The sequence below is a fragment of the Pyrus communis genome, chromosome 17 (genome assembly GCF_041283825.1).
Source record: "Pyrus communis isolate YQ-2024b chromosome 17, ASM4128382v1, whole genome shotgun sequence".
Classification (NCBI taxonomy): Eukaryota; Viridiplantae; Streptophyta; class Magnoliopsida; order Rosales; family Rosaceae; genus Pyrus; species Pyrus communis.
Window position 1 is genome coordinate 28,242,753 of NC_142581.1, and position 25,653 is coordinate 28,268,405.

Here is a 25,653-nt window from a genome sequence, read left to right on the forward strand (position 1 = left end):
AAATTCTCTGCACCACACTAAAATGGTGGAGTCGCGCAAATGGAAATATAAGTAGCCGTATCTTGTATATAGATAGGGTGAATTGTTGAATATTACGCCTCCAAATCCCCTCACCTTCTCGTCCATCTCACACTTCTATTTTTGTAAACACAAAATATTGATGTGATTTAATTGTAACCATTCAAATAAAAAAAAGATTGCAGAAGAATAGGATTGAAAGAACTCAACACAAAATATTGACGTGACTTAATCGTAACTGTTCAAGTAATAAATGTGAAGAAAGTTGAGATTCCACCATAAAACCAATTGACAATATGGGGAGTAGCCCAACCTCTTATAAGCCCATGTAAGGTTTCTCTTCACATCAATGTTGGACTCATTCTCAATATGCCCCTTCACATGTGGCGAATTTTCAATCCTAACACGTGGACAACATAACTCGGGTGACATGGAGCACGTGTAACCATTGGGCTTCACACATGTGACAACTGGCTCTGATACCATAAAAAAAGTTGAGTTTTCATTATAAAACCAATTAGCAATATGGGGTACTCTTATAAGCCCATACAAGGTTCATTTTCACATTAATGTAGAACTCATTCTCAACAAAAGGACGAGAAGGTGTTTGTTTGGCCTTGGAATGGAATTAGCAGCAAGTCATATTGTAAGGTGATGCTTTACAGGTTGGTGATGCTTTGCAGGTGACCCAAAGCTCTCGGAAGTCCGCAGGGTGGTTCTTCCGCCTTTGATTTGCTTGTTGAAGACATTAAAACTAGCCTAAGCTTGTCATGTTCATACATACGTAATGTAAGGACACATCGAACGCTGAAGCTTGCCTTTATTTCCAATTTTACCAGTTATTGGTTTGATGAGGCTCGAAGTTGCTCCAGAATGTCCTCCTTAAAAAATTGTAGTGATGAATAAAACTACTATTGTTTCTTATTAAAAACAATGAAAAAAAAAAAAAGAACAGCCGAAAAAAAGAGAATTGTATGCTGTATAAAACAGAAATATAATTTGAAAATATGTAAACATGTGTATACTGTTATTTAATAATACGATCTAGTGATATTTTTCTTTACTTGTAAATGAGAGGTCTTAAGTTTGATTCTCGTCAAAGATGAATTCGAACCACATTATTACTAATATATTGTGAGATTAAACCCATCCTCCCTTGAGGGTAGATAATATCGTTTGTTAAAAAAAAAAAAAAAAAAAAAAAAACGTGTATACTGACCACGCACAAACTTTTTTTTTTTTTTTTTTTTTTTTTTTTTTTTGTGTCAAAACAAACATTTGTTTTTGTGGTGTGGATAAATATTGTAAAAAAGACAGAAAAGAAAATTCAGCAGGCGGTAAGTGGGTAATAAAAACCCAGCCCTAGCCCAGGCCTTCTTAGCTAAAGCTTTAGGCTTTCTCCTCGTCGACGTCCTAAAACCTCTGCTTGCGGCTCCACTATCTTCACTCTCCAGGTAACCATACCGTACGCCAAATCTAATTCAATTTTTATGTAAATTTTTTCATGCATTTAATCGTCGGCCCCTAATTTGCCCTTTTATGTTTATTGTACAATCAAGTAATCGATTTATTTATGTATTTATTTTTGTTATAATTTCAATTTTCATGGGGATTTTCTACTCAAAGTAGCAGATCCCGATATCAATTTTTAATCTTGATTGTTGCTTTTGTTTATAAATTTCTGCAAGTGTTTTGCTTAGTAATTAGTGAACTTAATCTTATTGGGATTTGGGTTTTCGTAGAAATTCAATATCGATAAGGCTTAAAGTTATGTTCTTTACCCTTTTCTGTGTAATTTGTTGGCTGTAGAGGATATTGATGAGGTTTGGTTTGTGTTGTGGAATGTTTAGAATTCATAAGGTTGAAATAATGGAAACGAGACCAGACCCGGATATCGATGACGACTTTAGCGAGCTATACAAGGAGTACACTGGCCCTCCTGGGTCAAATGCCGCTAACAAACAAGATAGGGCAAAACCAAACAAAAGGTCTCCTGCCGGGTCTGATGAGGAAGAAGAATCTCGCGACCCCAATGCCGTCCCGACCGACTTTACTAGCCGAGAAGCTAAGGTGTGGGAGGCCAAGTCAAAAGCAACTGAGAGGAATTGGAAGAAGAGGAAGGAAGAAGAAATGATTTGCAAAATCTGTGGGGAACCTGGCCACTTTACTCAGGTAAAACTTTAGTGCTTCATTTGCTTCTAGTTTCTTCTAATATCTGGCCACCTTTATGCAAAATCACACACACATACGCAAACGCATTCCTTTTTTGTTTTTCAATTGCTTATACTACAAAGTGTTTTTCAATTGCTAATATAACCTCGTAGCATGTTTAGACTTTTTAGTTCTTCTATCTCAGGGTGTTACTTTTTCTTTATGATAACATGTTCTGATGCATTTTGGTAATTCCTAGGGTTGCCCATCTACCCTTGGTGCAAGTCGCAAGTCTCAAGATTTCTTTGAAAGGGTACCTGCTAGAGAAAAGCATGTAAGGTCCCTTTTCACTGAGAGAGTGATAAACAGGATTGAAAACGATATTGGATGCAATATTAAGATGGAAGAGAAATTTATCATTGTCAGTGGCAAGGACAGGTTAGTATTAAGAAAGGGTGTGGATGCTGTGCACAAAATGATTAGAGAGGAAGGCGAACAAACAGAGGGTTCTGGTTCTCGAGTGACTAGATCAAGGTCACCTGAGCGAAGTCCTGTTGGTGCACGTTTACAACATTCTGAATCCCAGAGGTCTCATTCTGGTCCCCGAAACGGGTCCCATTTTCAACAAAGGTTTCACAGGCAAGAGAAATTTGTTGAAGACCGAATACGTCAGGATATGCAAAAAATTTCCAGGGTTTCTCCGCAAGGTAGGGACAGCATAGGATATGTTTACGATGTATATAGGGAGCTGTTAAGTCATGTTCATAGCTCGTTAGGTTCGTATACAATTTTCTACCTGCTGTCTGTAAAATCTTTCCAATTTATCAAAGAATCGGGTTGTTGCTTATCATTTGTTTGCAGCAAGAGGTAAGTTCTTATCTTCAAGAATTGTGTGCAGAGTTCTGAAGTAGCTTTCACGGTTGGGTCTGAATTGATCGGGTTGTTTCCGAAATGAAATCATTTACTGAAAGCTATCCAGAAATTTTGCCTCAGATGGTTTCTATCTGAAAATAAGATAGTATGTTGAATTAAAGCTGCCATCTGTGTTAGCATCTTGAATCAAGTGCTTAACATACTCTTCATTTCATGAAGCTTATGGTAATGTCGGAGCTAGAGGTCGACCAAGTCATTCAAACTCTCCAGCTCGTGCCCCTTATATGAGAAACTCATATAATTCATATGATGGTCATAATCGGAGCATGGCTGCTTATAGAAATGATGGATGGAATTCTGATAAAGAAGGATCTGATATGCAATCCGGTCGTCAGTTTGATTACTCTGCCACCCCTCAGACATTAGAAGAATTAGAATTGGCGTACAAAAGAGAGGCAACGGAACTTGGAAGAATTCGTGACAAGGAAGAAGATGAAGAAAATTACGGACATCGTGAGGTATTGACTACCTTACAACTCTGGGAACAAATAAAACGAGAAACACTTTTATGTCTTTTATTCTTGCTGGAAGTGATAACTGGTCTATTGACCCATCCTATAACTCTTTAACATGTATATCTCCAGCTACCCTGCCTGTTTTCTTGCCAATCGTAATTGTTTTAAAAAGACTTGAACTCTTGGTACAAATTTCTTGTTGCTGACTTTTTATTATATGGATAAAAGGCGATTAGGGATATAAGAGAGAACCACATGAAGAAATTGGCTACCCTGAGGGGCATGCATGCAAAGCAGTGGGAGGACTTTCTTCAACTTGATGCCCAGAAACGTCAACAACAGGCTAATCAGCAGATGTCGACTTCAGGTTTTGGTGGTTATAAATCACACAATTATTCTGAATACGACAGCTCCTCGGCCAATCCTCAGTATTCCGGGGCTAATTTAGCCATGGATTCAAGGAGCAGGTACCCCAACCCTATGGAAAACTATCCTTCAAGGCCTCATGACAATTTTGGTGAGTTTCAGCGTCAGAGGCAAGAGGATTATGGGAGAGGTTACAATCGATACTGAATGGGAATCTGCAATTACATTTGGTGAGTAGTCTTACTCTTCAGGCAAATTAACAAGGATTTAATTGTTACCTTTATGGCTTGTCCTCAAAATTGAATATCCAATGCTCCTATAGGGTGCTTCTTCAGGATGCAGAAGTGAAATTTTATTAGGGTGCTTTTAGCAACCACATAGAATGTTTTTATGCAAATCCGTGGGTGTTGATTGGGTAGGGAGCGCAGATGTTGGCATTGTTAACATGGTGTTGCAGATTATTGTTTGCTTATTTAGCACTAGCTTAAATTCCACTTGGAAAAAATTCCAGGGTCAAGTAGCAGTAGGCACAGGAGAGCACCAAATCTAGGTTGCATTACGGTCTACTGTTTTACATTGACATCATTCATATCAGGACATGATCGATCTAAAATACTTCCTCCTGCACATAAACATTCTGGTGTTTGTGACCAGTAACTTTATATTATACTTTCCGTTGGTTAGTTAAGTCTATTATATTTGATATCAAACCACGTCGTCAATGAGCGAAATGGGGCAAACCTCGCTTGGCTTTCTTGTAGATCAAGGAATATCTTCCTTTTTGTCCTAGGGCATTGGTGTATAAATAGTATCATTTGGTGGTCCGGATTGGATGGAACTATGTGTTTCGGATTGGAATAGCTTCCATTCTTTGATCTGGTACTGATATCACTCTTCAATTTTCTTCGTCTACTAGAATACACATTTCTGGGTTTTGGGATTAAGGGAAATATAACCAAGTCACTCATAAAGCTCACCTCAACTCAACTCAATCCCTATCGACAAGGTTGGAGCTCATTCAAACTTGGGAGTAGGCTCCAAGTTATGTGTAGATCAATCAAAACAACCCTTGTCTTCAATGAGCTTGGATATTTTGGGTCATGAAGATATGCGAACCTGAAAGGAAGCTCACTGATGCACCCTTGGTGGCGGTTTGATCTCCCTTCCCTCCTAACATTTAACAATTTAACCCAATGACGGTATCGCTTCTTAAAAAAAAAATTATTTCCCCCATAGACTGCATCCAATCTCTCTCAGGATCAAACACAACCGTGTACTTTGTAATATACCTTTGTTTAATGTGAAAACATCAAACGCACCCTCGTGGTGGACATAGCCGAATTAAGCGTGAACTATGTGTATTGTTGTGTTCACTTATTTACTGCTCTAATTCAATCTCTGCATCCAATCGTAGTGTTCACTTATTTGCAGACCTTGATCGGACATTCTTTTACAGGACATTGTATTGTTGCTTGTGAGATGAAAGGACTGATTCAGCAGACTCGTTTGGACGCTGCTCGTAATTCCGCAATTGTGGTTTTCGACGGCTGGGGTAGTTATGATCTCAATTAAAACCAGACTAAGCACGCGACGGCAAATGTTTATGCTTACTTCAATATCGGGGACAAATCGTCGGGCGGATTGGGAAACGGTTTCCTTTTTGGCTAAAGTGAAACTTGGGATACTATGTCATTTGAACAAACCTTGTTAGATCCCATTTTTAAGTTATTTTTCAACAAAATCTGTGATCTTGCAATGAATTTGTCAAATAATAATTTGCTCAGCTCCTGGAGGCAGTTGCCTTGCAATCTGCAGAGCACGCTGCCTTAATGCAGCTGTTGAATTTTTATTACTTGTAACGATCTCTGACTGTAGAGTGGATTCTCCCTTTTCAAGTTCAAGTTCAATGGCATTGTGAATCACTGGCTCGATACCAATGTTAGACCCGTTCGAACTTTGACTCGTATTGATAGGAACAATTGCTATTACTCAAGAACCAGAATACAATCAATATCTTCAACATACTTTGCTCCGTACAAAGGCATATCATATAAACTGTTGCAGGCTACAGATCAAACTACCTTCGTAGCAAATTCCACAAAACCAATAAAGTGTCCAACAGGATTCTCTCCGGATCCACATGTAAACTGTTGCAGGCTACAGATCAAACTACCTTCGTAGCAAATACCACAAAACCAATAGTGTCCAACAAGATTCTCTCCAGATCCTTTTGGTGAGGATTCGTAAATCATGTCCGTTCATCGTACATCGTGCAGTCAGTTTTTATCAAGTACTGTTTGTGTTCAATTTTAAATAAAAATATTTAAAATAAGTTCTGACTGCACGATGTACGATAAATAGACATGATTGACGAATTCCCGAAATTCTCACAAAGAGAATCTGGATTCATAAAGCGTTATCACAAATGATGACATGGCATGTGGCGTGGCAAGAGCTTAATAGCATCTTAACATATACAAGAAAGGAGACCGCTCTCTCTACTCGGTTGAATTAAAGAGGCTTTGTAAGACATATTCTAAAATCACAACAACAAAACATTAGGATCACAAATAAATCAAATCAATATGAAATAGAGATCGACTAATTATATTGAACTTATCTGTAGAATTCGGAAGACATGATTATGAAGATGAAGCCATTGATGAACTCTAGGGTGTCTTCTCCTTCCAATACTCCAAAATATCCCTCTACCATATGAATAGGTTTTAGTATTATGAGGAATTCAACGCATGGAAGCAGGGACTTAACCTAGTATTTATATACCATTAGGGTTCCTTATTAGCTGGCCTATTAACAGCTAAGAAAGTCAACCCTATCACCTTGATTGAGTCCTATCATGATGCAATATCTTTGTTTTTGAACCTCTAGATGATTCTCCTAGATTAGCTGCAATGATTTAAGACTCCACAATTCTTACCTAACTAGGACTCTTAATTTACTCGAATTGCACATCACTGAATAATCAAGTGATTTGTTCCTCAAGTAAACCAATTGTCACACATTGCCATTCACAGAACTTTACATTCTCCCACTTGAATGCCAATGTGATGTCCTGATAAGAACTCGTGGTGATCACTGAGTCTTCATGAGTTTGCAACCAATCTTTCCTAGCAACTTGTCACTTTTGAATCAAGTGCAGAACCACAGAAAACAAGGCACACATTGCACAGTTCCTTGCACTCCATGATTACATGCACACTTAACTCAAAGCACTATGTTACTAACAAAGTCATTATATCAAGAGCTAATAGTCAAAACATTAGCTCACAATAGTCGAACTGAAAATATGAAAATATATTTCAGTACAAAAGTAGTTCACAAAGAACTCTAACAACATTGGTAACAAAATTCAACTTTTTTGTCAATTTAGAATATAATAAGAGAACACATAAAATACGACATACTATTTACAAAATCATGACCTCTTATTAAAACTTATGAACAAAATTTACTCTTAAAGTATCAGCCACTAACGCTTCAAATTTTTTTAACACAAAAGGTAATCTTTTACTCCCACTGATTAATAGAGACAAAATTATATATAGATAAATTATTATTACTCCCACTGATTAAGAGAGTAAAACAAAACTTTGTAGATGTCTACAAAATGAAATAGATACCTTTCAAATACTCCCATTAGCAAAACATTAGTCATGGGATCTAAACTATAAAATTTGTGAGCTCAACATCTTTATTCTAGATATGTGCACGGAAGTGACTCTTGTGACTTAAAAACTATACAAAATCATTTGGTCAGTTTTGTTCATATAACATTTGACGGAAATAGAAAACTTTAACTAAATGTTTTCTAATGCATCAAAAGCATATAATTCTAGAATCATCTTTGGACAGAAACTAATTATATTAGGTTTGCATAGCTAAAACATAAAATACAAGGGCAAACATATATAACTTCAAAACTTTTGAGCAGATGAAGTATACACCATCTTGTCAATTCCATGCTTCACTATACATTGATTTATAGTTGTACTGAATAAGAAAACACTTTTGAGCAGATTAATTATCCATCAATAACATATAAATCACAAGTCCAATTTCTTGAACAACATACAAGAATTAATAAGAAAACCACTTTTGAGCAGAATATACTCATTAACCCTTCTTGAATTTCCTACAAGATTAGTTGCATATATAACAAATAAAATATAAACGAGTATGACAATGTACGTTTTATCTACCAAAACTATGACCATTAAAAGCATGCAAAATTGATGAGTGTGAAGCCCATAATACATTATTTCTCCCACTTGGGCAAACACTCAAAATTGCAAGATTAAACACTAGAGAAAGTGGTTTTCATATGACAAAATATAGGCTAGTTGAATCAATAAAGATAGTGTAAGCTCTACCAAAATTTCAAAATTAATCATAATTTAAATAAAACCAATTTACAATCTTTAATATGCTCAAAACATGAAAATTTCTTAAACAAATTTGTTGAGTCACAAAATAGTCGGTTTGGACATAATAAACCAATCTATATGTATCACAATTAGGCTTATATAAGGAACAATATCTCAACATTATTAATCAATCTAAAAGTGACAAGTGATTAGATAAACCAATGCTTACAAAATTTATTTTAGTGTATGGGAGAAGACACATATGTGTTAAAGATTAGGTCAAAAATTAAAAAGAAACCTAACAAGATAATCCAAACTCAAAATTTATGTTTTAATTCTAAAATAAAGTCAATTAAAGTAAACACATAGATATCTCAACAACATCAATTTTTCAACAATAATTTTAATCCAATTTAGAACTCACAAAAAATTAAGGCAAAAGATTGGCAAATTTACCTACTCATTCTCGATTATGCAAGATTCATCATGAAAGTAGTCGAGTTGTGAAGGATCGAATAAACTCCAAATTGCATGATTGTTACACCTTTGGGCAGAAACTAATCATGCAACGAAAATACCTGCATAGCTAGCCAAAACATAAAATACACAAAATACATATAGCTTCAACAGCTTTGGCCAGATGAAAATATGTTAAAAGTACTTTATGATTTTCTATAATACTAATTCATAATTGGTGATTGATTTCTTGAAATTCCCATTGGGACAAAAGTATTCACCATATAAATTAGAATGCTGATTTTTCAAAATAATCCTTTAGAACAGTATTAAATAACCGTTTTGTTGGATATTCAATGATTCTCAAAAGATTAAATCAAACACAAAAATATGTCGTTATTGACATTGAACAATAGAGTTCTCGAAAGAGACCAAAATGATCAATTAGTAAACTGATGCCACTTTCCAATTTTCTCTCAAAAGACAATTATCATCATAATCAGAATTGATGACCAAACAAAACATTGGTTTAAGCAAAACAAACCAATACATCTTTAAATCAAAATTTAATCGGTGTTGTCTATAAAATTCATTAGTATTGAGAATTTGCATAAAATAAGGACATATTGGAACCATAAAATTGTATAATAATCGGTACCAATAGATGTGCACAAATCAGTGAAACAATATCACATATCAAAACTAGTTTTGAAGTACCAAAATTCAGCAGTACTACTTTAGTTTGCAAATTCACTAAAAACTCAATTCTCTTTAGATTGTCATGAAAATTTTTTGGTATGCACTAGACATATATGGCTACTATTTCACAAAATTTAATGATTTTTAAAATTTTAAGCGAGCCAAAAATGAATTCGAAAAGAGAGGTGCTGCCGAAACTGCAGAAAATGTTCAGTATAGACATGAGATTACAAATTCACCAAATATTCATTGTTCATCCGATATGCATGAAAATTTTCAAACATAAAGTAAACATACAAATCTGTTAATTCCCAAAATTTCATAATTTTTGAGACTTTACATGTGTACTAAAAGAAAATATGAAATGGAATGTGCTGCAGAAACGACAAAAATTCTGCAGTACATACCGTAGACTAAATAATTCACCAAAAATTCAAAATTTTTTTTTCCTCCAATATGCATAAAAATTTCCAGAAATAAAGTAGACATGTAAATCTATTGTCACCCAAAATTCCATGATTTTTTTTTCGATTTTAAAAGTGGGCTAAAAATAAAATCGAAATGGAATTTGCTGCAGAAACCGCATAAATTTCGTAGGACAGTCCCCGTGTCACATCCCGGCCCGAGGCGGATCACTTCCCGAACCCGCTTCACCACCGTAGCACGATATTGTCCGCTTTGGGCTTACCATTCCCTCACGGTTTTGTTTTTGGGAACTCACGAGCAACTTCCCAGTGGGTCACCCATCATGGGATTGCTCTAGCCCCTTTCTCGCTTAACTTCGGAGTTCCGATGGAACCCGTTGTGACATCCCACATCGCCCAAGGGAGTGATCCTTAAATGTATATTCACATCTCTGCTTAGCACGAGGCATTTTGGGAGCTCACTGGCTTCGGGGTCCGTAGGAACTCCGAAGTTAAGCGAGAAAAAGGCTAGAGCAATCCCATGATGGGTGACCCACTGGGAAGTTGCTCGTGAGTTTCCAAAAACAAAACCGTGAGGGAATGGTAAGCCCAAAGCGGACAATATCGTGCTACGGTGGTGGAACGGGCCCGGGAAGTGGTACTTCCCAGTGGGTCACCCATCATGGGATTGCTCTAACCTTTTTCTCGCTTAACTTCGGAGTTCCTACGGACCCCGAAGCCAGTGAGCTCCCAAAAGGCCTCGTGCTAAGCAGAGATGTGAATATACATTTAAGGATCACTTCCCTGGGCGATGTGGGATGTCACAATCCACCCCCTAGGGGCCCGACGTCCTCGTCGACACACACGCGACCAGGGTTAAGCTCTGATACCAATTGTCACATCCCGACCTGGGGCGGATCACTTCCCGGGCCCGCTTCACCACCGTAGCACGATATTGTCCGCTTTGGGCTTACCATTCCCTCACGGTTTTGTTTTTGGGAACTCACGAACAACTTCCCAGTGGGTCACCCATCATGGGATTGCTCTAGCCCCTTTCTCGCTTAACTTCGGAGTTCCGATGGAACCCGAAGCCAGTGAGTTCCCAAAAGGCCTCGTGCTAGGTAGGGATTAGAATATACATTTAAGGATCACTCCCCTGGACGATGTGGGATGTCACACCCCGAGATTAAAAATTAACAAAGAATTCATTTTCAAACCAATGCTCATGAAAATTTTCAGATTTGAAATAAATATCTCAATGTATATCATACTAAAATTTCATGAATTTATCAATTACATAAATATATCAAAATAATATTACAAACACACTATTCTGCAGAAGTCTACAGAATTCCAGCAACAGGGTATCTCACTTAAAAATTTACCATAAATCCATTTCTTGTCCAAAAAACGTGAAAAAGTACCAGCATCTAAAGTCCATTTAATATTACGATATGACCGAATTTCATAAAATTTGAAGTCAGGGAAGTCCATCAAAAACTAGAATGTCTATCAGCCATACGAAATATGCACTTATACCAAACAAGAGTCTGCTAAAGATTTACGATGCCATTGAAAAAACTCCCCAAAATCTCAATTAAGAATCGATAGCCCAGAACTACTCATATAAATAAGGTACATGAATTTCAAATTTGTCAAAATAACTAAAGTCCATCAGAATTGCAAGATTTATGGCTCGAAAATAATCTAATTCATTGAAAGCCCCAATAAAAGTTTCCTTCCAACAGATTTAATTAATCATGAAATCAATACAGCAATATAATTAATAAATACAATAAACATAAATCCGTGTTGTAATCCTTCTCTGCAGCACAACGATAAATCAATACAGCAATATAATTAATAAATACAATAAACATAAATCCGTGTTGTAATCCTTCTCTGCAGCACAACGATAATTATTGTGGAAAAAGAAGACAACCCTATATACTCAAGAAAACTCCATAATCTCCCGAAAGGAAGAAGAAAAAAAAAAAAAAAAAAACAATTAGCCGGTGACTAATTATGAACTCCAAATTCACCGTGTAGTTAAATTATTTCCCTTTTATTTTCCATGCCCAATTTCAATTTGTTTGGACCTAAATCCCTAAACAAAATTGCAAACTCAAGTGATACAAAATTGCGGAAGCATCTTTATGAAGTCTCACAGGATCGAATAGTCAAAATAGCCAACCAAACGATAAACACAAATTATGCTTCACTTGTGTCAATCATCTACAGTTAATCAAATTACCTGTGAATCGAACCCTAAGCTTGTTGTGTGGCTCTGATACCACATGTAAGACATATTCTGAAATCACAACAACAAGACATTAGGATCACAAATAAATCAAATCAATATGAAATAGAGATCGACTAATTATATTGAACTTATCTGTAGAATTCGGAAGACATGATTATGAAGATGAAGCCATTGATGAACTCTAGGTTGTCTTCTCCTTCCAATACACCAAAATATCCCTCTACTATATGAATAGGTTTTAGTATTATGAGAAATTCAACGTATGGAAGTAGGGACTTAACCTAGTATTTAGATACCATTAGGGTTCCTTATTAGTCGGCCTATTAACAGCTAAGAAAGTCAACCCTATCACCTTGATTGAGTCCTATCATGATGCAATATCTTTGTATTTGAACCTCTAGATGATTCTCCTAGATTAGCTGCAATGATTTAAGACTCCACAATTCCTACCTAACTAGGACTCTTAATTTACTCGAATTGCACATCACTGAATAATCAAGTGATTTGTTTCTCAAGTAAACCAATTGTCACACATTACCATTCACAGAACTTTACAAGCTTAGCATATCAGTTGCAACAACAGTGAATGATAAGTCCTTGAAACTTCTTAATCAAACGACACAAGATTATGAACAAAAATCTCAAGTATGCGGACGTGCATGCACTCACTTAGCTGCAGGAACTTCAACCAGAGCGAAGAGCCGGCGACTTTCAAATTTCCTAAATGAGGAGCCAGAAACGCAAAGGTGTTGAAGAAGTTGGCAGCAGGACAGAAAGTGCCCGATAAGTTGACCGTTCATATTTACAAATGACAGAGAGAGGTGCTTGAGGGACTTAATGCATGACATGCCAAAAGGGCTCTTAAATGGCTTATCCAGAAAAAAAACTTAAGAATTGGAAGAGTGCCAAAAAGGTCTATCTGCTTTCAGATCTATCTCAAGCCCTTGAACTCTCTTCTGCACCGCGAACTCAATCATATGTCGATTTCAGAACTCCTAGCACCGCAATCGGGTGAGGATGAACGAATTTTGGGTTCATCTATGGACGGACTTTGATGCAATTGAAAGACTTGAGTAACCGAATTGTATCTAGTGTCGTAGTTTCAACTAGTTCTCTTGTTTTCTTCACTGGTTTAGGTAATAATGCATCAACATCATCCAAGTTGAGACGTGTAATATGTTTCCACACATAACTCCAAATCCAACCCAAAACTATATGACTCTTAGGGGGCGTTTGTTTGCCCTCACTAAGTTGGACTGGACTGGACTGGACTAGCTATTAGTCCAATACTATGTTTGTTCCATGCTGGAACTAACATTAATGAGACTAAAGGGGATTAGCATGGACAAAACCCTTCACTAAGAGGTCTTAGCGAGACCCCCCAATCACCATGGGACTAGCTAAGACTATCCTCTCTTTCTCGTCCTCGTCATGCTCAACGACCACTCCCGACAGACTCCTCATCATCTCCGGTCACCTAGATCAATCATTAACTTTCCGACTCTCTTTCAGATCCATTTCACAACCAACTTTCATATAAAATATACCAAATTGAAGTTGGGAGTAACAAGATTACGATTTTACCTGAATTGAGGCCAAAATGTGGTTGAATGTGGCCGGAAAATGGCCTGGAAGTCTCGGCCTGTTTGGGCTTCTTCAAATTCATGACAGATTCGAGCATTCAAAGCTAAGATCTTGATATAGGGATGGTGATGAATTTTTTGGCAGTGCTAACTTCATCCAATTTAACGAGGGTTGGCCGGAAAACACATCGGGAAACCTGCAACTCGTCAGGAAAATTGGAGCCGTGAGGTTCCATTCGAACAACGCATTGTTAGAGAGGGAGGGAGGACAGAGAAATAGAGATTGGAATCAATAAGGAGTTTGACCAGGAATGAGAAAGAGACATGAATTGAGAGGTCTAAGAGGAAAAAAAGAGGGAGAGGGTGGGACGATGAGAGAAGAGGAAAAGAGTGGGACGGAAATGGTAGGAAAAGATGAAGAAAAAGATAAGATCATAATAAAATATTAATAATTTATATATTAAATAATATAATATTAGAATTTGTTATTATCCAGCTTCTTAGTCCAATACTGCACCAAACACTTCACTAAGTTAGTCCAATTTAGTCTAGTCTAAGCCAGTCCAGCTTAGTCCTTGAAGCTAATCCAGTCCGAGATAGTCCGGCGCAACAAACGCCCCCTTAGGGTTTAGGATTATTGTTATTTTATTTGTTTCTTGTGGGCGAAGGATTATGATTCTTTTGCCCATTAAGATTAGATGTCTTGTTTGTTAAGTTTAGCTTTGTTTTTTTGTTTTCTCCTATGTGGTCTCTATGGTTAAGTACGTAGCTTTCTTGGCAATTTTATAGTGTCTTTTTAGTTTTAGTTAATTAAATATTATTTGTAATTGTGTAGTCGTTTGTTTGTCTTTTCATTGAATTTCAATTTTATTTTCTTTAATTTCCTTCACTTTGAAGTTTGAATGAGAAACAAAACTTTACCTACTTGTTTCGTATTCCATCTATCTCATTCAACAAACATCATACAATGTTTGTGTTGATGGTGTAGTTTTGTACAATTGGAGAAATTAGATCCATAGATATTGGTGAACTTTATCCTTATTAGTGAAATAATACAAATATTTAAACTAATGAGCCTTTTTCTTAGCGGAGCTCACTTCGTGCGTGGAACCCAAGCTTACGAGTCTCCACCACGTCAGTATCAACAAACCAAGCAGCCCCCAGCCGAGTTCAAATCTACTGTGCCAAAAAACCCCTTGCCCACCCTCTACCCTACATTATGCAGTTGACACCTGTCCTTCCCTTAATCCCACATAACTCCGTGGAGTTTACGGCGACGAAGAGGAGTCCGGTGGGGCCGACACGGTGGGGTCACCGAGGAAGTTGGTTTATTGCGTGGCTGAGGGAGTTGGGTCAACGGGGGAATTCGGGTGCTGTTGGGCTTGTTTTTGAACTCTATTTTAAAGAAATGCGAAGAAGGCTCTCTTAACTCTTTATATACTCTATCATTTCATATTTTAGTTGTAATATTTTGTAATGTTGGTATAAAAATTATGTCACAGATATAAAATGACAAAAAATTTATAGAAAGTCGGACTTTTAAGGGAGCATTTCTTTTTCTTTTATAAAAATTAATTAAAACAGAGTTGAAGTTCTGGCACAGCATATGTAGGTTTTTTTTGGCACAGCAGATTTCAACTTCCCCAGCCATTGCCGGCCGGTGGACTACCAAATGCTTACCACGTACTTGGTCTCCAACAGCTGTTTTCGGCTGCAAAACACTAGCAAACAAACCACACTACACAAAAATATATAAGAATATTCTCTCCTTTTATTTTTGAATCTTTGTCTTATCTATATTTTCTTGTTCTCGTCTCTTCAAGAAAAAGTTGGATTCCTGCCAGACTTTGCGTGCCTGCTAACTCCATTTCCATGAATTCAGATCTTGACTAGTGCAGATAAGTATGATATTTGAAATATCCTTTCAATTACTTTTTCCTTACCATCTTCAATTATAGTACTTTTTTTTGTACTGGTAAATATACCCTGATCAGAATAAAGTTCAATTCTATACTAGGAAATTTACGGTCTAATAGGACATTCAAAACAAATGAGAAAAACGACATGAAAACGAAGATCACCCTAAACCCTCATATCCTGACTAGTGCAGATAAGTATGATATTTGAAATATCATTTCAATTACTTTTTCCTTACCATCCTCAATTAAAGTACTTCTTTTTGTACTGGTAAATATACCCTGATCAGAATAAAGTTCAATTGTATACTAGGAAATTTATGGTCCAACAGGACATTCAAAACGAATGAGAAAAATGACATGAAAATGAAGATCACCCTAAACCCTAAACCCTCAGATCCTGACTAGTGCAGATAAGTATGATATTTGAAATATCCTTTCAATTACGGTCCAATAGGATATTCAAAACGAATGAGAAAAACGACATGAAAACGAAGATCACCCTAAACTCTAAACCCTCAGATCCTGACTAGTGCAGATAAGTACGATATTTGAAATATCCTTTCAATTACTTTTTCCTTACCATCTTCAATTAAGTACTTCTTTTTGTACTGGTAAATATACCCTGACCAGAATAAAGTTCAATTGTATACTAGGAAATTTACGGTCCAATAGGACATTCAAAACGAATGAGAAAAACGACATGAAAACGAAGATCACCCTAAACCCTAAACCCTCAGATCCTGACTAGTGCAGATAAGTATGATATTTGAAATATCCTTTCAATTACTTTTTCCTTACCATCTTCAATTAAAGTACTTCTTTTTGTACTGGTAAATATACCTTGACCAGAATAAAGTTCAATTGTATACTAGAAAATTTACGGTCCAATAGGACATTCAAAACGAATAAGAAAAACGACATGAAAACGAATGCCAAAATAGATGGGTCTCCTGCGCCAGCGGTCGCAACAACTCAAGGTTTTGTCCCACTTCAATACTACAAAAGCGGCATATGAAGTTCTACCAGTCAAAAGTTTGAATTCCATTTCCCTATGCTTCACGTTCTCCATGATCCGTAACGAAAACATTAACACGCTTTAGTACTCTTTCTAATCCGTCCTCCCCCCTCGCTTGTTTCTTTGTTAATACAGTTTTGGGGAAGACCAGATTTCCCGTTCAGGTGCGGCTGAGGAGATGAGGAAGTTGATGGACAATATGCAAGGTGGTTGAAGATATTGGTACTTACATTTTGCAGCCATGGAACTAATACAGATTTGTTTTCTTCCTCCATTCTTTAATGTTGCAGCAGGGTTATCTTTTTTTTTCATTTGTACATATGTACGTACAGCCAAAAACTGCATGAGTTTTTTTTTATTATTGTACAGTGATTTAATTCATTTGGTGAAAAGAATGATTGTGTTGATGAAAAATGTAGTGCTTATTTGTTGGTGAATTAGTATGTCACAAGTTCACTGCATGCAATCAAACATGAAAGTCAAGTCTTAATGGCACCTTGTTGCAGAAGTTGGCAAGTGCAGATCGTTTGGCAAAATTCTTGTAAGATGAATTTTACTGGTCATGGACAATGTTGTATAGGTCGGGGGTTGGCTCAGGAGGGGGAATGGGTATAAACGTGGAATTTACTTACTGCCTTGAACCCTCTCCTAGTGATTGTAAACACAAAAATACCTGAAACAAAAATACGTGTACAAAATATATATTGTATTAATTAATGATTTTGGGGTTACAATCTTTTTGTAATTTGATCATCTGATTCGATTTCTGTAAGGTGTTGATTTGTGGATGTGCGATTGATCCAAGGGCCATCGAGGCTTGATCTTGGATGAACAGTTTGAAGTTTCTTCAAGGGGCGTTGGGGCTTGATCTTGAAGGTTGAGGGAAGTTTCTTCAAGGGGCTTTCAGGGCTTGATCTTTGAAGGTTGATGAACGAGTCTTCAAGGGGGCTTTTAGGCTTGATCTTGAATAATGGTTGTGTGGATTTCTTCAAAGGGCTTTTGGGGCTTGATCTTGAAGGTTGATGGATGAGCGAATCTTCAAGGGTTTTTGAGCTTAATCTTGAAGAACGATTAGATGTGTGGATTTGTTGAGGTTGTTGATCCAAAGGGTCGTTGGGGCTTGATCTTATGATGAACGGATGATGAACGATGAACATTTTCTTCAAGGGCCGTCGGGGCTTGATCTTGAGTTGGTGGAAGTTCTTCAAGGGGGCTTTTGGACTTGATCTTGAATAATGGTTGTGGACTTCTTCAAGGGCTTTTGGGCTTGATCTTGAATAATGGTTGTGGACTTCTTCAAGGGCTTTTGGGCTTGATCTTGAAGGTTGATGGATGAGCGGATCTTCAAGGGCTTTTGGGCTTAATCTTGAAGAATGATTGGATGTGTGGATTTGTTGAGGTTGTTGATCCAAAGGGTCGTTGGGGCTTGATTTTAGGATGAACGGATGATGAACGATGAACACTTTCTTCAAGGGCCGTCGGGGCTTGATCTTGAGTTGGTGGAAGTTCTTCAAGGGGGCTTTTGGGCTTGATCTTGAATAATGGTTGTGTGGACTTCTTCAAGGGCTTTTGGGCTTGATCTTGAAGGTTGATGGATGAGCAGATCTTCAATGGCTTTTGGGCTTAATCTTGAAGAACGATTGGATGTGTGGATTTGTTGAGGTTGTTGATCCAAAGGGCCGTTGGGGCTTGATCTTAGGATGAACGGATGATGAACGATGAACACTTTCTTTAAGGGCCGTCGGGGCTTGATCTTGAGTTGGTGGAAGTTCTTCAAGGGCCTTTGGGGCTTGATCTTGAAGGAGGATTTGACGAAGAACGAAAAGTGCTTTCTTGATCCTTCCAGATTTGCTTGAGAGCTTTAGAGTTTCAAGGCTTCAAGGTTTTGGTGTGATGTAAATTCTCCTTTTTTTTTTTTTTCTTGATGGTGAAGCCTACTTATAGGCTTTGAGAGTGAATCACCACCATCCATTTTTTTGGTGAAGTGAGTGGATGTTATAGATGAAATAAATGGAGTTGGTAGGTGAAGTAAGTGTGTGATGTAGGTGAAATAAGTGTGTGAGGTTGGTGAAGTAAGTGGAAGTTGTAGGTGAAATGAGTGTGTGACGTAGGTGAAATAAGTGTGTGAGGTTGGTGAAGTAAATGGAAGTTGTAGGTGAAATGAGTGTGTGATGTAGGTGAAATGAATAAAGGTTGTAATTTTAATATATTGGTCAACATTTATTTCACTGAAATTTTAATGTCTACAATCTTGTTGTCAAGTATATCCACTAATATTTAAAAAAAAAGGCTTAAATGTTAAGGGATGGTATGGACAAATATTGAATCAAATTCTCACTAACATGTTATTGTAGAGTTATGAATCTGCAAAAATTGAAGTTAAACGCTAATTTTGTCTAGTTAAAAGGAATCGGTTTGGGGATTTAAAACTTTTTTTTGTGACGTGAGAGTGAAATCTCGCTTCAATACTTATCAAGGTCATCACTTAACATTGATAACTTAACAAATATCCAATTTTTAAAACGTTAAGTAGTTAGTTGAAATGGCCTAATCGGTAAGGCCTGTTAGTTTGTAGCATTCTTTTGTTCTTAATTAGTTACACAAATTAAGCCAAAAATAAAATAAAAGGACAACAAGACCCTTTTGGTTGGTAGTCATGTTCTCCGTTTTTAATTATTAGTGGATATACCTCATTTAAAGAGGTTCTTAGAATGCAAAAATCACTAATAATAATTCAGTTACTATAATTGTTCATAATGTAAGCTTACAGGTTGCAAGCTAAGTAGTCTACCATGCTTTAGTCGGTGACCCTATAACCAATGCTTTAGCAAAGAAAAATAAATTGTACACGATATTACAATATATTGAAATACATGCATGTTACATAACACCAAGAAGATGTTCTATAGTTAGGGGTGCAACTTGAGTGGGTTGGAAGGTCAACCTAATTCTAACCCAACTTTTACAATTCAAGTTCGTGTTGGATTTTAATTGGGTTCATTCGGGCTCGGGTTTACTTGGGTTTAGTTTGGATTGGCCTAACTTTTTCAAAATTAAAATTCAATTCCGCACGTTATAAGGGTAAACTAAATATGAATATTTCAACCATGCAAAGTTTGAATTAAAACACAAGAAATACCAAAGCTAGTACCAAAAGAAAAGAAAAAAGAAAAAAAGAGGAACACTTCATTGAGAGAGGGGCAGTTGCAAATTTTCTTGGGCTTTCAGATAGAGATGGAGAGCCGCATAATGGAATTGGAGACTAACAATTTAATATACAACTTTAGGGTTTAGAGGGGTAATTTATTAAAAAATATATTAGAAAGGATGTGGGTTGTTGGACTTGACCTATTTAGGTGTTATATGAGTAGTAATTGATATGGGTCATATTCGGGTTTCGTTATTCGGGTCGGGTCGGGTTGGACAAATAATCAACCTAACTCAACCCAATCAATGAACGAGTTGAAATCCGGTTGGGTTTGGGCGGGTTATAACTAAAAAAAAATCCGCTTGTTCGAGTTTAAAGTCGGGTTGAACATGGGTGGGTTCGGGTTGGCTCAACCCAAGTTGCACCTCTATCTATAGTCGAAACTACAACATCTTTTAATTACATTGTTGGGTAAATTCCATATTTTATGGTCATGATGATGATTTTGTTTGATAAATACTTCTAAATGTGGAATTTTTTTTGAAATTTGTAAAAAATTTGCTGGATAAATTCTATATATTATGGTCGTGGTCATGATTTTGATTGATAGATACTTCTAATGTCGAAAATGTTTTAATTTCGTGAGAAATTGTCTATTTTGTGGTCATGATCATGATTTTGTACGACAGATACTTCTAAATGTGGAAAATGTTTGAATTTTGTGAGAAAATGTATATTTTATGGTCATGATCATGATTTTGTACGACAGATACTTCTAAATGTGGAAAATGTTTGAATTTTATGAGAAATTGTGGGATACATTCTATATTTTATGGTCATGATCTTGATTTTGTTTGATAAATACTTCTAAATGTGGAAAAAGTTTGAATTTTGTGAGCATGCAGAATGACAATTTGATTAAATGAAAAAAATCATGCACAATGACAGTTAGTAAATTAAAAGATTAAGGTAAGACTATTTTTAAAATTAAAAACGCGCAACAGAAATGTTGCTCTTTTGTGATCAAATGTTATAGGTTTAAGTTGTGGAAACAATTTCTTTGTAAAATAAAAATAAAATTGTATATGATCGACGTTCCTCTCCCACAACCATCGCAAAGCTGAAGATCTTATTGTTTGAAGTTGCCTTAAAAAAAAAAACAAAAAAAAAAAAACGATATAACAGTGCTAATTTACACTAAGAAAAGTGAGTTGATAAAAAAAAAAAATATATATATATATATATATATATATATATATATATATATATATAACTAAGAAAAGTGAGAAGGTATAAACCCAAATCGCAATAAGAGAGGTAAGAAATTAACAATAGTCGATATTAGTTTCAACGTAAAGAAAAAAAAAAGCCTAGAGATGACAGATCTTATAAATTATTTGAAATCTTTTGAATTAAAGAGCGAAATCAGAAAAATATTTTATTGCTATATTTTACTGTTTATTGGACCAAGTTTGCATGGAAAGGATAGCCTCATGCCTCGATCAGGCACTCGGCGGCGCCGACAAGCGCCGACAAGATACTTATTTAATTGTATTTTTGACGTGAGCATTTTCGTAATAAAAGTGAAGCATGAGGGCATGAAATATATCTCCAACCATATAAAAAAACAACATATGGCCTTGATTGATACACAACATAGCCTAACTAAGTTGTAGGACTTGCAGCATTGGATTGGAGAATACATATTATTCTTCTGAAAATGCCCATGGCCTTTTTCTTGATGCCATTATTTCGCATTTTCTTTCGGAAACTCAGAGATCTCCCCAGAAGTGTAAGCAGCAACAACCATGCAACCGGCATATCACCAAGCCAGTCGAAAAATCACAACTTGTTCGGTTCTCTTTACTCTCAAAGATCGAACCTGACGAACCAAACTTGGATCGTCTTTGACGTTGAAGGAGCTCTACTGAAATCCTCTTGTTTGTTTAATTACTTCATGCTCGTGGCTTGTGAAGCTGGAAATTTCTTAAGGGCACTTGTTCTTTTCCTTTTATGCCCTATCATATTTTTCGTCGGTGACGAATTAGGGTTGAAAATAATGGTGATGGTCTGCTTCTTTGGGGTTAAGAAAGACAGCTTTAGAATTGGCACGGCTGTTTTGCCTAAGTTCTTCTTGGAAGATGTTGGGTTGGAAGCCTTTGAGGTGCTTCAAAGAGGTGGGAATAAAGTTGGTGTTAGTAAGCTACCGCAAGTAATGATCGAGAGCTTCTTAAAAGACTACTTGGAGATTGATATGGTGATCGGGAAGGAGCTAAAGGCATTTGGCGGATACTTTTTGGGTATCATGGAGGAAGAGGAGAGCCATATTGTTTCGCCGCTTTGGGAAGAACAAGAACATGGTGGAGATGATAACATGGGCTTTGATACAATTGGTATCTCTACCTCCAACAAATTTAATGATCACCAACTATTCTCTTACTGCAAGGTACTTCCCTTATTCAATTTTTACTTGGGTTTAAGTAGTTAATTCAGTTTAATTGACGACTTAATTAGTTTACTTTCCTTTAATTATATATAAAAATAAAGAATTGAAACTTCATAGGCCATAATGCAAAATTTGAAAAACTATAGTCTATATGAATGTCATTAGCCAAATTATAATAAAAACGTACTGATAGTAGTTTTTTTTTTCTTTTTTTTTTTCAGCTTTTAAGTTGTTAAGTGATATGATAAAACGGTATAATTATAGTAGGTTATTAAAAATTAAAGAGATTTAGAATAACTCATATAAATCGTATAAACAAGTTTCATATACTTTAAAGAGATTTGGTTTAGTTTTATACATAATTCATATTTTGGTATAAGTTCGTGGACATATCATTTTCGAACATAGGAATTTTTTGTTCAACTAAGATCAATAAATAAAAATTTACTCTCTAACTAAGGTTAATATGATCACCTACTAATATTTCTTTTCACTTACCTATCCTTAAAAACACAAAATGTTGATTGATCCAACCATATTAGTGAATATATTCACCCCTATAAAAGATTTGCATCTTAAAATATTGGAGTAGTGCAATAATGTAGACACAAAGTTATATGTATGTAATATACATGGTTTAGAGGGTCATCAAGAATATTTTTTTGGTCAAACGATAGAAATGTTAGATTAAATATTAGATTAAAGAGCCAACGGGCCGGGTTTGAACCTACGCCGTGGTGCAAGGGCAACACTCCTCTCTACCACTATGATAAAGGGTCGTCAAGAATTAATGGTACCATTTGTGTGTGTCTAATTGGATTATTGAAAATTTTGAGAGATGGTTTAATCCATTCAGCCTTTTCTTTTTCTTCCTCGATTGCGATTTGGTTAACTTTATGTTCAATTAAATTTAAGTTTTGCAATATTTTCCGTCTTGGCCTGAAAAATTGTTGCAATTTGCACGTACAGGAAGTTTATCTAGTGGGAGATTCAGATAAGAGGAGCTGGAAGAACCTACCAAGAGACAGATACCCTAAGAAGCTCGTTTTCCATGATGGTCGATTGGCTCTCACACCAACCCCACTTGAAACCCTAGCAATATTGATGTGGTTACCACTAGGAATTGCCCTAGCAATCTTCAGAATCATCGTGGGGAAATCACTGCCTTACGACGTGTCGTTCCCTCTACTGTGTTTCAGTGGTCTACGACTGACTCTGGGAGGTCCAAAAGCCCAGAGTGAAACCCTTCCAAAGGACAAGCCTAGAGGTACGCTTTACGTTTGTAACCATAGAACCCTGCTAGACCCTCTCTACATTTGCGTCGCACTGAAGAAAAATCTACACGCTGTAACGTACAGCCTAAGCAAGATGTCTGAGATCCTCTCACCAATCAAGACCGTCCGATTAACAAGAAATCGCCATCGAGACGGAAAGATGATGGAGAAGTTGTTGAATCAAGGGGACGTCGTTGTTTGCCCCGAAGGAACGACATGTCGTGAACCCTACCTCCTTAGGTTTAGCCCCTTGTTTACAGAAATTAGTGACGAAATAATTCCTGTTGCAATCAACACCCACGTCGGCATGTTCCATGGCACAACTGCTGGCGGGCTCAAGTGTTTGGACCCACTTTTCTACCTGATGAACCCCTCACCGATCTACACCGTTCAGTTGCTGGAGAAGGTATCCGGGCTGTCCACTTGTCGTGATGGGAATAGATCAAGCTTTGATGTGGCTAATTACGTGCAAGGTGAGATTGGCAAGGCATTAGGGTTTGAATGCACCAAGCTTACAAGGAGAGATAAATACTTAATTTTGGCCGGGAACGAAGGTATTGCTTCCAAATGTACAATTTAAATCCTAAGTATAGTAACGCCAGAGCGTAGTATTTTTTGATTACATTTAAGTGAACCAAATTGAAAGTGAAATCGGCTTGTTACATCAAATTGTTTTGATGAGTTGGTAATCTAACACAAAATAATTTCTGTGGTTCACTAATGTAATCTAAATATGTGTTTGCTTTAGTTGAATCTCATACATTGCAATGTAAGGTTAAGTGTGTGAATAATAACCGTTTATCAATTAGGGTTTCTTAATCAGAGTGGACAAACTGAACGTGTCCTTTATCTTGTGTCCATTTAATGTCTTTGCTTTGGTTTCAAGCTAATGTAGTAGGTTTATTTTATACACACCCCACAATTTTACGAAAATACCCCACATTATGAAACTTTCTCAAAAATTCCAACGTTGTTCCTCATTTTTTTGAAGCCACCCCACATCCCCACTCCAAAAAACAAAAAGCACACTCGGCAGCCCCAATTCGACAACCAAGTATATTTGATTACCTCCATAAACATCGGCTGGAAACTCCAATTTCTTTGGTTACAATCCAACACTTCGACTCATCAACCCGGATACTCCTTTACCTCTATCACTTTCGTCGTCGAAGTCGTCCTCCCGCACAAGCCACCCCATCGCGTGGCCCCTCTTTGTCTCTCACTCTCAAAAGAACATTAAAAAAAAAAAAAAAAAAAGCAAGACATTTCTTCTAGAGCATCAGATGCAAATGCAATAGAGAGAGAGAGAGAGAGAGAGAGAGAGAGATATATATATATAGAGAGAGAGAGAGAGAGAGAGAGAGAGTTGTGCTATCGTGATGAGAAATTACAATTGGTTGGGCTTTTTTGCCTCTGTTTACATGAGGTGTTGCCGCCTGCAAGGAATAGTTAGGTGGCTGGGTTTTCTCTTTGTCTACTAACTTAAATTAAATGGGGGTAAAGGAGGAAATTTAAATGAAAAAATTAAAGTGTAGGGTGCATTCATAAGATTGTAGGGTGTTAATAGAATTACCCATGTAGTATTATTTTTTTTGAAGAGTACCCATGTAGTATTATTAATTAATGATACATTTTATTGTAGACTAGGGATTCCCTTTATCAAGTATATTATTTTCTTTTCTTTCATACATGGAAAATGTTAGGGAGACCATGTTTTTAGGCCATATATTGTAGACTACAGTTTGTAGACCACATCATGTGGTGGTTAATGGTTTGATTCTTTCTCACCTCTCCAACTACCTTTCCATGAGGTAGGGTTTTTTTGGCCCAAGCACTAATTTAGTGAGGAGAAATTAATCCAATTCGAAGTTGTTGATGTTTATATTGATCGATCATAGAAGAAAAATTCTGATTCATTTCATTCCCATTAAGCTTCCTTCCTATTAATCTAGTTCCTTGATTTTGGCTATGGCTAAATGGTTGGTGAATCCTTGCCTTGGAATAAATAGAATCAAATGGATATATATATATATATATATTTTTTTTTTTTTCCAAAATAGAATCAAATGGATTGATATTGGTACGATCCAACCTATTATAGTTGATGGTTGGTTTCTTTCTTTAATATTAAAAAAAAA

The 25,653-nt window shown here is 36.5% G+C and overlaps 2 protein-coding genes across 3 annotated transcripts; both read left to right on the plus strand.

Annotated features, from left to right (window-relative positions):
- The first annotated feature begins 1,328 nt into the window (after nucleotides 1–1,328).
- Nucleotides 1,329–5,860, plus strand: LOC137708357 (uncharacterized). Of its 2 annotated transcripts, none has more exons than XM_068447410.2 (6): nucleotides 1,329–1,472; nucleotides 1,869–2,190; nucleotides 2,429–2,876; nucleotides 3,262–3,560; nucleotides 3,786–4,153; nucleotides 5,380–5,860. In XM_068447410.2, exons 2-5 carry the CDS (start codon nucleotides 1,888–1,890, stop codon nucleotides 4,128–4,130), a joined length of 1,395 nt encoding a protein of 464 aa, XP_068303511.2. In that variant the 5' UTR covers nucleotides 1,329–1,472; nucleotides 1,869–1,887; the 3' UTR covers nucleotides 4,131–4,153; nucleotides 5,380–5,860. The 2 variants fall into 2 exon arrangements, with proteins under 2 accessions (XP_068303511.2, XP_088545332.1); XM_088689206.1 differs by lacking the exon at nucleotides 5,380–5,860 and adding an exon at nucleotides 4,840–4,938 and having other exon boundaries at nucleotides 1,336–1,472.
- Nucleotides 5,861–21,445: 15,585 nt separating this feature from the next.
- LOC137709464 (putative glycerol-3-phosphate acyltransferase 3) lies at nucleotides 21,446–24,375 on the plus strand. The gene is made up of 2 exons (XM_068448552.2): nucleotides 21,446–22,241; nucleotides 23,211–24,375. The coding sequence occupies exons 1-2, from the start codon at nucleotides 21,516–21,518 to the stop codon at nucleotides 24,093–24,095; spliced, it is 1,611 nt and encodes a 536-aa protein (XP_068304653.2). The 5' UTR covers nucleotides 21,446–21,515; the 3' UTR covers nucleotides 24,096–24,375.
- Nucleotides 24,376–25,653: the final 1,278 nt, after the last annotated feature.

What these genes read in the sequence shown, in the direction of transcription:
- LOC137708357 (XM_068447410.2), top strand. Translation starts at nt 1,888, where the DNA reads ATGGAAACGAGACCAGACCCGGATATCGATGACGACTTTAGCGAGCTA. An exon ending in TTCCAGGGTTTCTCCGCAAG is followed by an intron (nt 2,877 to 3,261) that starts GTAGGGACAGCA and finishes CATTTCATGAAG; the next exon opens with CTTATGGTAATGTCGGAGCT. An exon ending in AAAATTACGGACATCGTGAG is followed by an intron (nt 3,561 to 3,785) that starts GTATTGACTACC and finishes TATGGATAAAAG; the next exon opens with GCGATTAGGGATATAAGAGA.
- LOC137709464 (XM_068448552.2), top strand. Translation starts at nt 21,516, where the DNA reads ATGCCCATGGCCTTTTTCTTGATGCCATTATTTCGCATTTTCTTTCGG. An exon ending in AACTATTCTCTTACTGCAAG is followed by an intron (nt 22,242 to 23,210) that starts GTACTTCCCTTA and finishes TTGCACGTACAG; the next exon opens with GAAGTTTATCTAGTGGGAGA.